At 41.3% G+C, this 14,607-nt stretch overlaps 1 protein-coding gene across 2 annotated transcripts in view; it reads left to right on the forward strand.

Moving 5' to 3' along the window:
• ABHD2 (abhydrolase domain containing 2, acylglycerol lipase) overlaps window positions 1-14,607 on the forward strand; it is a 38,500-nt gene that overhangs the window by 4,521 nt on the left and 19,372 nt on the right. For both annotated transcript variants that reach the window (XM_057365833.1, XM_057365834.1), the window contains 2 exons: window positions 5,220-5,299; window positions 6,122-6,322. In XM_057365833.1, the coding sequence (XP_057221816.1) occupies window positions 6,129-6,322 (194 nt within the window). In that variant the 5' untranslated portion in view covers window positions 5,220-5,299; window positions 6,122-6,128. The remainder of the gene's footprint in view (window positions 1-5,219; window positions 5,300-6,121; window positions 6,323-14,607) is intronic.

The raw sequence follows: 14,607 nt of genomic DNA on the forward strand, positions 1-14,607 counted from the left end.
AACCAGATAAGGTGATGTAACAGGGAGTCTACATAGCAACCTCAAATAATATACAAAAGCTCCATGTTCTGTGGTAGAACTGTTTCTGATCAGTTAAAATGATATTGTCAGGAAACAAAGGCAGTTCCTGTAGTTGGAAGGAAGTGAAATTCAAGGCTCATTTGACTGTAAATTAACCTTCCTGGAGAAGTGAGAGTGTTAAAGAGCCTTTGGCCCTGTTGGCTATGGTTTTACTCATGGGTGCTYTTTTAAGCAACCTGCCTTGGGATGTACACCCAGCCCTCTGAGGTGCTTGTTTTCTGCTCTGAAGATGTAGGACTCCTCAAGGGCAAAGTAAAAAGCTCTAGTTCAAGGCACCTGTCTTTCTGACTGTGCTGGTGGGTCCTTGTGCCATGAACTTTATTCCTGTTACCTCACAGTACCTCTAAATTTAGTCTGAGCCAAGTATTGTAACTGGTGAAAAGGTTAAATTCCAGTGAAGGCACCAGCCAAGAATTTTTTTTTGATCAGGGTGTAAACAATACTTGCTGGTTTCTGTACTTKCCAACCAGCCAAATCCTGGCCTGGCTGTTGCTCTGGCRCTGGGARGGATTTGCTCASAGATTTGTCCAGATAGTGTTCTTTTGATCATCCTTGTGATGGGACATGTCAGTATGCCCTCTGTGTTTTGAGATAAAATCTGTCACATGTTGGACAACAAACCCATGGTGGGCTTTGCCAGACTCCTGAGGACTGCACTTTMTCTCTCATGGCCACATCTAACCCTAAACTGAAGTGCCTTAAGTGCTCAGCTAATTCTTAATTATACCCTCTGAGGTTTGAGACTTAGCTGGCTCTTTTACATGTCCAGAARTACAGAGTGATGCATCAAGATCTCAGTATTTGCTTCTGACGTGTTCTCTGAGCCACACTGAGGTAATGGGTTCTGCACCCGGTGAGCTTGGGCTGGGTACATGCCAGTCTCAAGATAAGTGCTGTCATGACTTGCTTTGTGTGCTGAAGCTGATGAGGCATAGTATTGGTGTGACCCTAAAATACTTGTATCTRTGTAATTTTCTGGGAACAAAGTAGCAGTTTAGAGTTAACGCTGTTCTATAAAAACAAAGGCATTTTTTTAATACAAGTGCTGAGTAAAAGGCAGGATATGGAACTGCGCAATAAAGCTTGAGGCTTTCTTCATGATTCCTTTTGCACAGGTTCCTGTACTTGTGTAGCTTGTCCTCTAGTGCTCAGTAGGGCAGCGTTTCCCAAGTGTATTCATCATCCCCTGCATTTAAACCATTGAAAGCTCAACGATGTGATACTTTCATGCACTTCCTGGAGTGCGATTTCAGTAATAGGCTGCCATAAAACTTGTCTTTGTTAAAAAAACCATGTAGTGTTCTAACTTGCTACCCCTGTTCTTAAAATAAGTTCTGTTCTCTGTACCATGGTTCTAAATATCTCACCTGATAGTGACAGGCCTGTACGTTTTGGTTTTGTGSTGTATTTTTCAGAAGAGTCATTGGCTAAGGCTGATATTAAAGGTGATTAATTTCTGGAAACATTCCACAAAGAACTAACTTAAGTGAAATAACCTTCCTTCTTTCTCCTTTGAAGAGGTGGGAAAAACCCCACTTATTTCTGATCCCAGTCTGCCTAGGCACAACTCTTTAAAGTAGGGTGGGTTTGCTTTCCTCTTGTCTGACATGCTTGCTTTCAGTTTTATTCCCTAAGCAGACACKAAAAATATATGAAACCAGTCTGAGAAATGTCTGATTTGTTAGTTAACAAAGTCTGCCTGCTTAAAACTGTCAGAAATGGCTTCTTTAGCTCCTCTGAGTCCTAGTGAGTAAAAGTATTGCACTACTTGGTAAGCTGTAGCAGGCGAGGAAAGGGGACTTTTAAAGACTCTCACTGTTGGCCAGGCAAGTTCCAGTKTTTTGGTGATCCAGCTGAGCTTTGAGAGCATCAGTGAGCCACAGTGCTGATGGGTGGGGAGGCACCTATGAGGCTTTTGTACTGAGCTGCCCTTCCTGGAAATGGCACTCCTTCAAGATTCTGCACTTTATGTAATGGAGCATAAAATATCTTGCTAGTGGAACCCCTTTCAAAGAGCCCTTTGCTCTTTGTGTTCCATGTAGCTGCATTTTTGCATTAGCCCAAAGCATTTCTAATGCTTGAGTGAAATGAGTCTGCCAGGCTTTCAATGCTCATTAAAAGGCCTGAGGGGAGGATCTTGTGGGWATGGCTTTCTTTAATATCTTTGCTTTTTTAGTGTTGGCTTTCCAGTATGAGGAGTCAGACTCTGCTTCCATGGGTGGAGGAGCTGTAAAAAACCAAATCCTGTGCGTGCCCTGTTGAGTCACAGCGAAGTGATTTCTGTCCCTGGAAGAGTTTCCTCTCCACAGGAAACCTGGAACCTGGAAACGTGTACAGGTCTTGGATTTGTTGATAGTTGTGAATTCACTTACTCTACAAGTAAATATTTTGATGATGGCTTTCCCAAAAACCCAGGTTTTTTTGAAAGGATAGATAAGGAATTTGCTGTAGCTCTACTGGTTTTTGTAGCTGTTTTTGTTCCTGTCTGGATAGGGTGAGACTTGGGATTTTTTTCTCATTATACTTGTACAGATGAAGTGCTCTCTGTTAGCAGTAGTGCTGAAAAGTTTCCTGTAACATGATTTTCAGCTTTTCGTGATGAAAGGACAAATTGAAAGACCACAAATCCAGCATTTGCTTTCCAGTGATTGATTTTAAAGTTGTCCCTCAGTTACAATTGGGACTTAAGAACATTGCTTGAGAGGGCTGCTGGTCTTTGGCATTCTTGGGGCCAGGAGCTTCAGCTTCCTTGGGTTCCTCCATGTGGATTTCAAATGCTGTGATGGATGGAAAGGCTTGATGGCTTTCAGTGGTATGCTTTTGGTAATTCTGCCTAGCCTACCAGAAGTGAATCCAGTGTATGGAAAAAAMCAAATGTTTGTCCATTTAGATTAATGCTGACCCAGTTAGAGGAGATTCTAGATTAAAATTTGTCTGGCTCAACCCTGTGGTTATCTATCCTTTTTTTTTAACAGACAAGTTTATTGGTTTAATGCAAAAAGGGTTTAACAAAACATAAGCAAGGTGACCTCATCCCAGCTGGTAGAGAGGGAGACATTTGTCCTATGTGATTAGAGGCAGAGCTCAAATCCATTTTGGTAAGCTAAACCCTTAAAATTTTATAGCAAAGTGCCTTGACTCAGCCCTTGCAAATCTGCCCTGGCTGAGACAGGTCTGTTTAGGTCTTCAGAAATACCAGACTTCAGAGGAGGTACCTTAGTGACACAGCTGAATCCATAAGGCATGGAATCTTCATGGACTAGACCCCTTATTTAAATAATCACTGCAAAAAGCTGTGTAGTTAAAGCAGTGCCAGCTTTGTGTTACAGCTACAGACTGATCTGAGCTTTTGGGTAAAAATTCTGACAAATACATGAACCTCTRGCACATGTTTGAGGTGCGTAAGTTCAGTGGATGTATGTTTCGACTGTCTAAAATGGAAAATACTAATTCATAAGTGTCAAAGCGTAATCCTGCTTACCAACAGCTGATTTTACTGAAAGTAATGCCAGGCTGGTATGCTGTTTTAAGGGAGTGACAGGCTAACATGAGATRTAAAAGTACTAGAAAAGATGTGGTGTGTTTGTAATCTGAAGATTATATGGGAGAGAACATTCTGGGGGAGAGAGGGTTTGGCTGGATCAGTTATACTGAGTCACTGGTACAAAATCCTAATGACTAATTATGCCCAGTTCTATTTTTAACAAATTCACTAAGGTGAAAGCTGTAAACAGCAAACTAGCTTAAAATCCAGGTGTCAGGAAGGTGTCAGGTATCAGTGTCTCTTAATTTTCTGAATAAAACAATGATAGGAAGATGTCAACAGCACTTCTGGGAGTTTGACTTGGGGAAGATTTGCTTGAGCACCTGGTTGTCCTTGAAGTCAGGAACTCTGCTYTTCTTGCCAGTTGTACCCTCCCTGGTCAAGCCTTTGCTGTARTTTGCCTCTTGTCTCCTACAGAACTGATGGTAGCGTTGGTGRAAGTTTATCAAGTAGGGATGTGAGGGATAACATCCTGCACCTGAACTCATGGTGCCAGTACAATCTTCTGAGTAGAAGAAAAAATAGGTTTTTTTGTGGCCTATCCTTTCCCTTCTACTGTGAAGCTTAAAATTGGAAAATAAAAGCTTGAACTGTCCAATATTAAATGTCTCTGCTTCCCTCATTTTCTTCTGCTAGGCAGATGGTTGTGGTGGCAGAAACTTGCAGCTTTCCAGCTCACTGTAAGTCAATAACTGATGTCACACGTGTTTTCTTCCAAGGGATTTTGGTGTAGCTACATTGGGTACAGAAAGTACTTCTGAGGCTCTTTGCTCCTGCTATAAAGGAGAGTAAGGCTTTGGTATGGTCTGTCCTGATGGTGTGTTTTCCATTTGGAAGCAGCAGCCGTGGTAGAGAGCAGACAGTTCTGGAGCTGTTCCTGGAAGCTCCGATTCCCCATCGATTTGTTGTGCCTGTGGGAAGGCAGTTCTAATTGCAAGTATTGCTTACACTACCATGGTCACAGGCTGAAAGCTTTCTATTTTATTGGCATCATCAAATTCTTGTAACAAGCCTTCTTCAATGTGCGTTGTGTTAATTAGGTGACTCTGTCTGAGCCTCCTGTGGCTCCCACCGCGTTGAAGTGTGATATGTTGTAACATCTCAAAAAGCAAGTGTGGGAACAAGCAGAGACTGTTTACAAGCTTCCATCTGTAGGAGTGAGCTGTCTTGCTAAGCCTGAATAAAAGTAGCAGGAGACTTCTTTCCGAGTGGCTTCACACTTTACAGTGTAGATATTGCACAAAGTTGAGAAGGATGGTATCCTGCTAATCTTAGGCTTTTAAATAGAAAGAGACCTGGGTAGGTTTTCTAACTGGATACAAGGTCTCACTGTCTTGCAGAGATGGAATCTCTTTGCTCCTGAAGTTGTATTTGCCATKGAGTTAATATGCCATAGGCAAGTGGTCTAGTCTGGAATCTGTCCACTGGCGACAGATTTCTGATGCAGGTGGATCAGAGTTGGTTATGACTGACTACACAAATGACTTATTAACATGTCTGTGATGGCTCCTTTGTATAAATTCAYGTTCATCTTTTCCAGCTGAGAGATGCCACTTTATGAGAAATAATCAGTTTGCTTTTCCTCCCTTTGCAGGTTGCTTGGGTAGCAGGTGGATCAGTGACAAATCTACTGAGGGCTGGCATTTTTTTCTAGCTTGAAGAAAATTGAAATTGGTAAGACTTGGCTTGTCAGTTATCCTACTTGGGTTACCCGTGTGACGTAGGAAAGACCCAGGGAAAAACCTGCCCTTTCAAAAATAACTGCAGCTAGCTGCTTGAACTGTATGTTCAAAACTGAACTGTATGTTCAGTTTAAGAATTKGACTTCTAGCTGGAAGGATATAATTTTTATACTACTTTCCTCTGCCTCTGTTCCTTTACTCTGATGCCCTTGAAAGGCTAGATATTAATCTAGTCCTTTAGCTGCAGAGCTACAGTGAATTAAAAGAAATGCTGAAAATGCCAGTACGTGAAGTGACCACCTAAAGTGCAGACAGGATTTAGTACCAGTGTTCTCATGGAATTGCARTACTCAAGTTGAGTAGTTCTTTCAGGTTCTCGTTTTCAAGTCTGCCTTGTACACCTGTGAAGGAACACATATCCAAAGCTGCCAAGGTGTCTTTGTAGCCTGGCTTTTCACCCAGCTTCTGTTTGAGCTGGGTAGCATTGGCCAAAATCCTGCTCGTATTGGCTGGCTGCAGACCAGGRCTTGACACCTGAGACACTGGTGCAATTCTAGGGCAGCACTGATAAGGAGTAAATCTCCTTCACAGCTGGTCATCTAGTTTATCATCTTAGTCAAGGTGTCTAGAGCAATACTAACTAAACTTTATTTCAACTTAGAACTTGCTAGTYTGAATTGATWTGCTAGGATTTCCTGGCAGTGTTGACTAACAAATTTAGCTGGTTAGCACAATTGTATATTTAACATGACAGTTGATATTCATATCCAACACTATATTTCTAAAAGCTTTAATGTTGTTTTTTTATCTCCAGGCTGAAAATGAGTACGATATTGGAAACCTCTGAGCTGCCTGCAGTGTTTGATGGGGTGAAGCTAGCTGCAGTTGCTGCTGTTCTGTATGTTATTGTTCGCTGCTTGAATTTAAAAAGCCCAACTGCCCCTCCTGAACTCATTTACCAGGACTCTGCTTTGGCCCGCTTTCTACTCAAATCCTGCCCACTTTTGACCAAAGAGTAAGTAATATATTTTTTCCATGTTGATCTGTRTTATAGGAAGAAGAGCTACACTTGTCCATTCTTGTGCCTTATGTGTTTCTTAAACTTGGGTGCAAATGAATGTCAGGGTATCTCTYGATAAAAGAAATTTATTCTAAGTCAAGCATTTGTCTCAGGTACCTGGATTTACAGCCAAGCCATGTTACATGGACTTTTCCACAAATGCATAGAAAAAGTCATCACTGTGTTATCTTTATAAAAGCTGTAGCTGATATTATACTATACCAGCACTACATAGCCCACAGTCTGTGGAAATGGGGGAGGAATGGAGGCAGTCAGCACTTGTTTGTGATCTTGTACTCCTTTCTATTAGGGAAGGAATCCGTTGGGGCTCACAGGAAGGAAACGTTTTTGTGGTGTGTCAGTGCCCTTATAATGAACACAGGGTTGGCTATTAGTTTTAAAGTGCCTGCTCTTATCTGAAGTACCTTAAGTTGATTGAAAACTAATGAAATTTATTATTGGTAGAGCACATCCTAACTAGTTTAATAAAGTAATGACATACAGGCCAGCTCTAAGCCTGTTGAATACACTTTCAAATTGACCTTATGTCAGCTGTGTATTTGAGCAGGCTGATCCCTGATCTTCATTCTAAGACCTCCAGAATCAGTGCAGCTGCCCTTAGCTTCACCAAGAACCTTCACCAGTAATAGGAAGCATTTAGTACAATTTCATGAGGCTTTGGAGGGACAAGGACTTTGATTACAGTATTTCTCTTCTGCAATCACTTTGAAAACTTGCAAGTCCTATTTAGAAGCTCTAAATACATCAATTATCTAGTAAGTGCTGAGTGCAGCTGCATGAACTTTCCGTTTGGATCTCAAAAGTCAAGCTGACTTAAGGATAGTCATTTTAGGGGAGATGAGAGGCTTTTACAGTGCTGTGTTAGGCTGTGTTGATTACATAAGGTATAAGATGTTAGGCTGTGGGGTCTGTAAACTTTTAAAAGAAACAAAGCATTATCTGTTGAAATTGGAACCCATAGAGGGTTCTGTRATGCACTCCAGGTTGGTGGTAATGTAAGTGTGTTTGGTTTCTTGATTATATCTGGTGCCTTAACGGCTTTCCTAAAAAATACACTGACAAGGTTTGAGTTACTTGGTACTTTAGATATTTGCCATCTCAGTGTTGCACTCCAGAATGACATGTCCTTAGTCACTGAAGGAGCAAGCATGAAGCTGTGCTGATTACCAGCCTTGAAGGCATATTAGTATCAGGCTAGTCTTTGGAAATGGATTGTAAGCTAATTCAGAGTCCATTTTCCTGCTGTGTCAGCTCTSTTCTCACAGCATAGACTCCTAGCACTGCTGTATTAGGGCCATGTTTCTGCCTTGCAGTCGGAGAACAAAGCATCCCCAAAAGAGTGAAAATGCAGAACGTGTCCAGCAATATTTAAACATCTGTTGTGCATTGATTGCAGGAGTGRTGAGCTGCTTGCAGAGCCCTGGTGTTGTGTTAATAGTGTGCAAGTGTAGATTGTTTGCTTTCTCTGGGTCAGCTGAGCTCAGCTTGCCAGCTTCTCTGAAAACTGTAGCAGTGATCTCCCATACCTGGTTCTKGGGCAAAATATTGTTTGAAAGGCTTCCATGACACGAGGAAGCAAACTCAGCTGAAACAAACTGGAATAAAATGTGTCAATAGGTGGCTGTTCAATCCCCTTGCTTCTGTACCTATATTAAAGAAGGAAGGACTGTTGGGAATTGAAAGAGTTTACAGGAAAGACAACTCAAATTAAAAAAATCACATATACATATTTTTTTTACTATTCTAGTGATGTTATCATAGACCTTTTTCAATATAGAAATTTTTTAAAAATCAAAGAAATCCTGTCTTTAGGCATGAAAGTCACCTGGAGACTAAAGGGGAACAAATATATTTAAATTCCTGCAATTATGCATGAAACAGTTTGTAGGATAATTAGGAAAAAGCTATGTGAAAACAGCTTGTGCCATACACCACCRAAAAATCTTGCAAGGCTTTGATTACTTGCTAATTATTCAGAGTGTTAGGAAAGCTGATTAAGCAGCTCTTTTCAAATTCTACCATGAAAGCAAAATAAGTAGCCCAGCAATCCCTTCTSTTATATCAGTACTGGGTTTGTTGTCAGATCTGTTATAAGACCAATTCTTCTGTACAGAGGAATGTTCACAGCTGTGAACTGGCTTTCAGACCTGGTTTGTACGGCTCCTGYTCAAGGGAGGAAGGGATGAGGGCACTGCTGGGAAAAACACATTGGCAGGGAGAAATAATAACTTTGCCTGCTTCTGCTRTCTGTGCAGGTGTTCAAATTTTCTTAGAATAAACACTTTTGGACTCTATTTTCCCATTATGGCACAATCCTCACCTCTGTCTAATTCAGTACATTGCAACTGTGGTGTCATTCAGTGAGCCAAATGGTGGTGGATGAATAATTTAAGAACTTTGAATTGTAAAACTGCCTGAGATGGCTGTGTGCCAGGTACCTYGTACTTGTAGATGTTAGCACTGCTTTTTACAATTCTGTAAACTGCCAGAAACTTTCTACATACCTACCAAACATTGGGAAGCAAGAGAATCTGTCTTCAGATGAACATGAGGTCCTAGAACTCAAGTTTTTCCTACCCCTATTTCCATTCCTCTGCCCTGTCTAGCTCTGTGCTTTGGCTCACCAAGTGGAGCAGCATAATCAGACCCTTTTCCATTCAAATTGCTGCTTCTTGTATGGAAGCTCTTGCAATCAGCACAGCTATTGGTGCCCTTGAGCACTTGGGCCCAACTGCTGGTGGCAGCTGTGTCCTTTTCCTGTCTTTCAAAAGGGTACAGAAAGTCCTTCATCTGCYCTTATTCCCGTGGAAATGCAGTGCTGGCTCTTTGATTCATGAGGATAAATTTGGCCAGTGCTTGCTGTACTGGGCTAGACTTTTTTGGCTGTTTACAGTTTATTCTAMCAAAGTGTGTGTATCTTTATTTCTGTAAAGATATGGCACGTGTCATCCGTATGGAAAATAATTATCCTTGCTGTCTGCACACTTTTTATCATCCAGAAAGGCAAGCTCCTCAAAGATTGAGGCAAATGACTGTCAAGCCTGTTAGTAAACACTGTCAAAGATCCAGCCTAGATCCTTCTTATCCTTTGTTTGCACACCAACCTGTGCTGGGTGAGCAGGCTGCCTGGTACCTGAAGATTCTTTTACACTGTCACTGCTTTTCTCTTAGATGCAAGGAGATGAGTAGTCAGGAAAGCTGTCTTCAAGCTTTTCAGTGTTCTTTTCTTCCCCCTAATAGCAAGCAGTGTTTGATCCCTGTCAACTCCTTAGTGTTTTACTCTGGGAGGAACACTTCCAGGAGAATAATAAACTAGGAGAACAGTGTTACCCCTGAAGCTTTGGCAGGTGAACATGCTGAGAGGTAGAGAAGAATGGCAGCTTCCTGTTGGTAAGTTGAAGCATTGACCTTGTGGAGAAGCAGCCTCGGGGGTCTGAGTTTTTGCAGGTGCAGCCTTGTGTTCTCCAGCTCTTAACAGCAAGGAAGATTCTAAGTGCTGTAAATGCTCATGCCTTGTTTTGGCTAAAATGATTCTTGTAGTCGCTGGTGGAGGAGGAGGGGTGTGATGGGCACTTTAAATAAAAGCTTCCTGAATGGTGAAGGTGGTTTAGCTGAGGCTAGTCTGTACTTTTAAATAGTTCTGACTTCAYACAGGTACTGTGGGCAGCAAACAAACACTTCTACTCAACTTGTTTCTTTTTCAAGGCTCAGGGAATGTGTCAAATCCATAACCTGCTTAATTTTTTTTGTCGTGTATCTGCTGTGTTCTCATCACATTGAGCATGCTGAGCTGATGCAGAAAAAACTGCTTTCTGCATATTTGGGGTCAGGGGTTGAATCCTGGCAGACTTTTATATGAGTTTTCTTGATTGGAATTCAAATTGCATTCCCTAGCATCAAATAAGGGACAAGGCTCAAAATTTGATTTTGTAAAGCATTCTTTAGATACCTCCAAACTGCTCTGTAAAGGGGAAAACCAAAATCTCTCACCTGTTGTAATGCAGGCAAGAGTTCTTAGAATATCCTGACATTGGATACTGTTAGTGAGAAAACAGACCACAACTTGTCAGTGTGTTATAGCACATAAAGGCCATGTAAGAGTTAATGTTTAAAGTGTTAATCTCTTCAGATGAAATGAAGCAATGCTCCAGAAATAAGCCTGTTGCTGAACTTCCACTTCAGATCTTTGAGGACCTGAGTGCTGATGCCTGCTAATAAAAATAGCACAGTTTTTATGTGCTTTGTGTGAGCTGCTTATGCAGCTGCTGCTTTCCTAAATTCCTGCATACYGGATGATGTRCGTGCTCTAAAATGATWATCTAMTGCCTGAGAGCCACTAAACTTAATCTACAATCTCATGCTGAAATTGTTTTTAATATTAAAATGCTAGGAGAAATTTTTGGGAAACACCTGGGAATTRTCTTGTTCTAGGGTACTGTGGGCAGCCGCCTACCAAGATACATGCTGCACAGCTGAAATGCAGATTTTGAGCTCAAATATTAACATTTGTGAGCAGATTTATGTAACTGGCTGTGAATTCACTTAGCCACCTCAGACTGATGAACTCTGTRCTTGTTGAGCCATGTAAGTCAGCTTCCCTAATAAGTAACTACCATCCCCAGGCCTTTTCTCCTGTCTGCCTTCTGTTGCAGAATCCTGTTACTGGGAGTTACAGGGCTGGTTACTGGAAGACATAGCTGCTTCAAATATTTATCTTCACTCAGGGTGCCTGCTATCTATTGCAAGTGACCAAATGAAAACAGGGATATGAATCAGTTAAAAGCCTTCAGGTCTGGAGGAACTGGGAAGCCATTTATGTTTCACCGAAATATAAAATCTCGGTTTCTGGTGCAATGCAACTTTTCCTTTGGATTTTCTTTATCAGTACATTGCTTGTCTGGGTTATTGTGTTATGGTGTCCTTGTCCTTGTGTGGAGGTCTTGGCAAGAGGTTGTCCTGGCTGGTGTTCACTGCTTAGCTCTTGTAACCATAAGCCACTATTGCATAACAGTGGAAATGCTGCTTATGGACATGGTGTTTGTTCCTGGGCTTTTGTACATCTGGGAGCAGCTTCTCTGGAACAGGACACTGAGAAATCTGTGCTGAACCATCTCCATGYTGTGCCAGAGTAATYTCTGCAGTACAATGCTTTTCAGAMCCACTTCAGTTTATAGCAGACAGAGAGGAAGGAGTTGAAAATCTATTGTGTCCTTGAASAGTTTCCTTGTTTCTGCTTGTTATCAATGCTGGAGGGAAGCCACCTGCTTTTGAGTGAAGGGCCYTTGTTTGAAAGACATGGTTAAATTTAGCAGTAATTATAGTTTTAGCATAAAATCTGAAGGGCAATGCTCAAATRCTCCTTAGACTGAATACTACTTGGTAGCTCAGTCTGCATGGCTGTGTTTCCCTGGGYTGCATCCTGCTGAGCTTGTTTTCTTAAGGTAAACCACAAGAATGCCCTGAGTACATGCTCTTCTGTCTGCAGGATCATTGTTTTGGAGAAGCATCTTTTTTCAGCTGTTTGCCATGAGGAATGTTGACTTCACTACAAAACAATCTGTTCTAGCTATTGCTATCAGCACTGGGTAGTTAAGCTTTTTTCAGCTGGGTTGAGGATAGAAATGTCTGGAACTGCTTTTCACATAATAGGCTTAAATAAAATTTATCTAAGCTGATCTGTCATTTCAGGGAGTAAAGGCTTTTGCACAATTCCTGGCAAGTTTTCTCCTTCAGCAGTGTCATATCATGCACCTTCAGGACTGAAAAGTTCTTTCTATGCTGTCTCCTTTGAATGATTTTAGTAAAATCAAGCTGAAAGTCCACACAAATCCTGTACAGAAAGATATTCTTATCCTTCAGTCTTGTACTTTTAGGCTTAGTACTTGCTCTTCGAAGTTCTTGTAAACTTTGTCTCATCAAAAGAGATAAAAGTCACATGAAGATTTCAAAAATAGATTTGTCCATTGCCAAAGTTGAGGGTCAATAGAAGTAGTGTGACAGGCAGATCATATGTCTGATTCTGCTATAGATTATAAGGATAYCTTGTCCTCAGCTGAGAACAGATTTTTACCTGAATTCAGTGATAGAGAGCAATCACTCTTATATAAAGGCTTTGCAGGGTTTTGTAATAGGTTAGATTGGCAACTTGTCTTGGTAAAYAGAAGTAATATTTTTATTAGCTGCTTGATTTTGCATCCATCTGGTAAGGTAAATTTTAATCTTTGTTTTTCACTGATAATACAAGATCTATACTATCTGGGCAACTTTTTTGCTTTTCYCTGTTAAAGGCTTGTGGTGTGCAGTTTTCTGAGCCTGGATACTTAAGGGATATCTTTTGTCTCACAAKTCTGCCTAAAGGCTGAGGGGCCTAAACAAAAAGATGGGTGAGATAACAAGCTTCTTCCTGACCACTTGCATGTATTTCTGAGCTTCAACTGCTTTAAAACTTGCGTGCAAACTAGAAATATACTTAATGACTTGGTAGAAGTTACAAATCTCTATATCAGAGTACTATGCACATTACTCATGCTGAAGCTTGGCCTTTGAATATTTGTCTAAAATAGTGTAGTTACATGCAGAGTGACTAACACAAGCCATCTTTGCTGCAGGCAATGTGATGTTTAAGCAGCTGACTGGAGTTAGCATCATAAAAGATAAGCTGAGCATTTTACTTGGTCCATAGGATGCTCAAACACTTGTGCATTCTGAAGGGAGCAACAGTGAATGCTCCCTTGTCCATAGGGCTTCACACAGTTTTAGCTTTGAGGGAAATGTGGAAGCTGTAAGTGTCACTTAACCATCATCATGGATGGAGTAAGAGGTATTCCTGCCTTAAAAGGGGATCATGTCAAAGAAACTGCATGTGCTGTTTGCCTGTAAAAACAGTGTAAAGGTTGATCTTTTGTAGATCAGTATTTATGTAACCTCCAGCTGGGTTATGCAAAGATCTGGGGGTTTCTTTCCCCAGAGAAAACATGAGTGACCTGAAGAGGCAGACTGTGGGAAGTGTRTTTGAAACYATTTGCCTGTCATTTAAACTGGCAGTAGTGGTGAGGCTTTGAAGACTCTTCTCATTCCCTCTCTAAYAACATCCTGTGGTGTGTGCTGCTGCCTCTGTTCCAGTGGGTGACTGTAACCTATAGCTGGAACTGAACTGTGGATCAAACATGGGGAGAGCATTGGTGCTTGCAGAGATCCTTCATTTTTGGTTTGTTTTGGGKTTTTTTTCATGGTAGCAGTAATCAGTAACAGTTGTATAACTTAGAGCTATAGCTGGACAAATTGCTTTCCTGTTAGCCCGATAGGGCAAGATTTTGGGATAGTCTTTGATTTGAAAAGCTCTGGATGGAAGCAGAGTCACCAAAACTTTCCGACGCGTGTTCTTACCCAAGATTAGAAACCATGAAGCAATGTTGAYGTCTGAGTCTCCTCTAAAAGAGCTGCAAATTCTTATTATAGGTTCTATTTGTCAGCTTTCTCAAAAGGTGCTAGTAAACCCTATCTGTAAAGGATGTCTGTGGAAAAAAAAAGACAAAAAGCCAATCAGGCACTGTCTAGTATGGAGTATGGCTACTGATATGAACTGCTGGTAAATTACTGGAGTGAAGCCAGTTGTTTTTTCCTTATGTTAGGAGAGCAGTGTCTCTTCCATCTGGCATAATAGTTGTGTTCAAAACACTCTGCACTGAGCTGTGACTTGAGCAGGACCAGGTGTAGTTCTTGTGCAGCTTGATTTATTTTGACTACATTATCCCAATGGATATGTATTCTGAATTATGAGAATGGACCCACTGACTACTTTCCAGCCCTACCAGCTATTGCAGAGGATGAGTTTTCCAGCCTCTGTCACTGCTGGGAATCTGGACATTGCACCTGGCAAGACCCAGTGCAGAGATGCTGGGCTGACAGAAGAGGGGTGRTGCTGCTGGCCTTGCCTGGATCCTTTGAAAAGCTTCATAGTTAAATGATCAAACCCAAAGTGCACTGAGGGTTAATTTACAAGGTTGTGTGCATCAGCTAGCAGCTTTTGCAGCCTTTATTGAAGCAATGTCTGCTTCTCCAGAAATCTGTTTTGCATCTTTTTGGCAAGTACACCTGCAAAAATGAGTGAAACTGCAGCAAACTGTTGTGTTGTTTGGACTGTAAGAAGTCTCCCTCATAGACGAGGGAAAAGAATGGGGAGRAAGAGAGCATACTGCTGTTCTTGTCTTGCTAAACAA

The sequence above is a fragment of the Malurus melanocephalus genome, unplaced genomic scaffold (genome assembly GCF_030028575.1).
Source record: "Malurus melanocephalus ecotype Western Australia unplaced genomic scaffold, MMel_1.1 scaffold_58, whole genome shotgun sequence".
Classification (NCBI taxonomy): Eukaryota; Metazoa; Chordata; class Aves; order Passeriformes; family Maluridae; genus Malurus; species Malurus melanocephalus.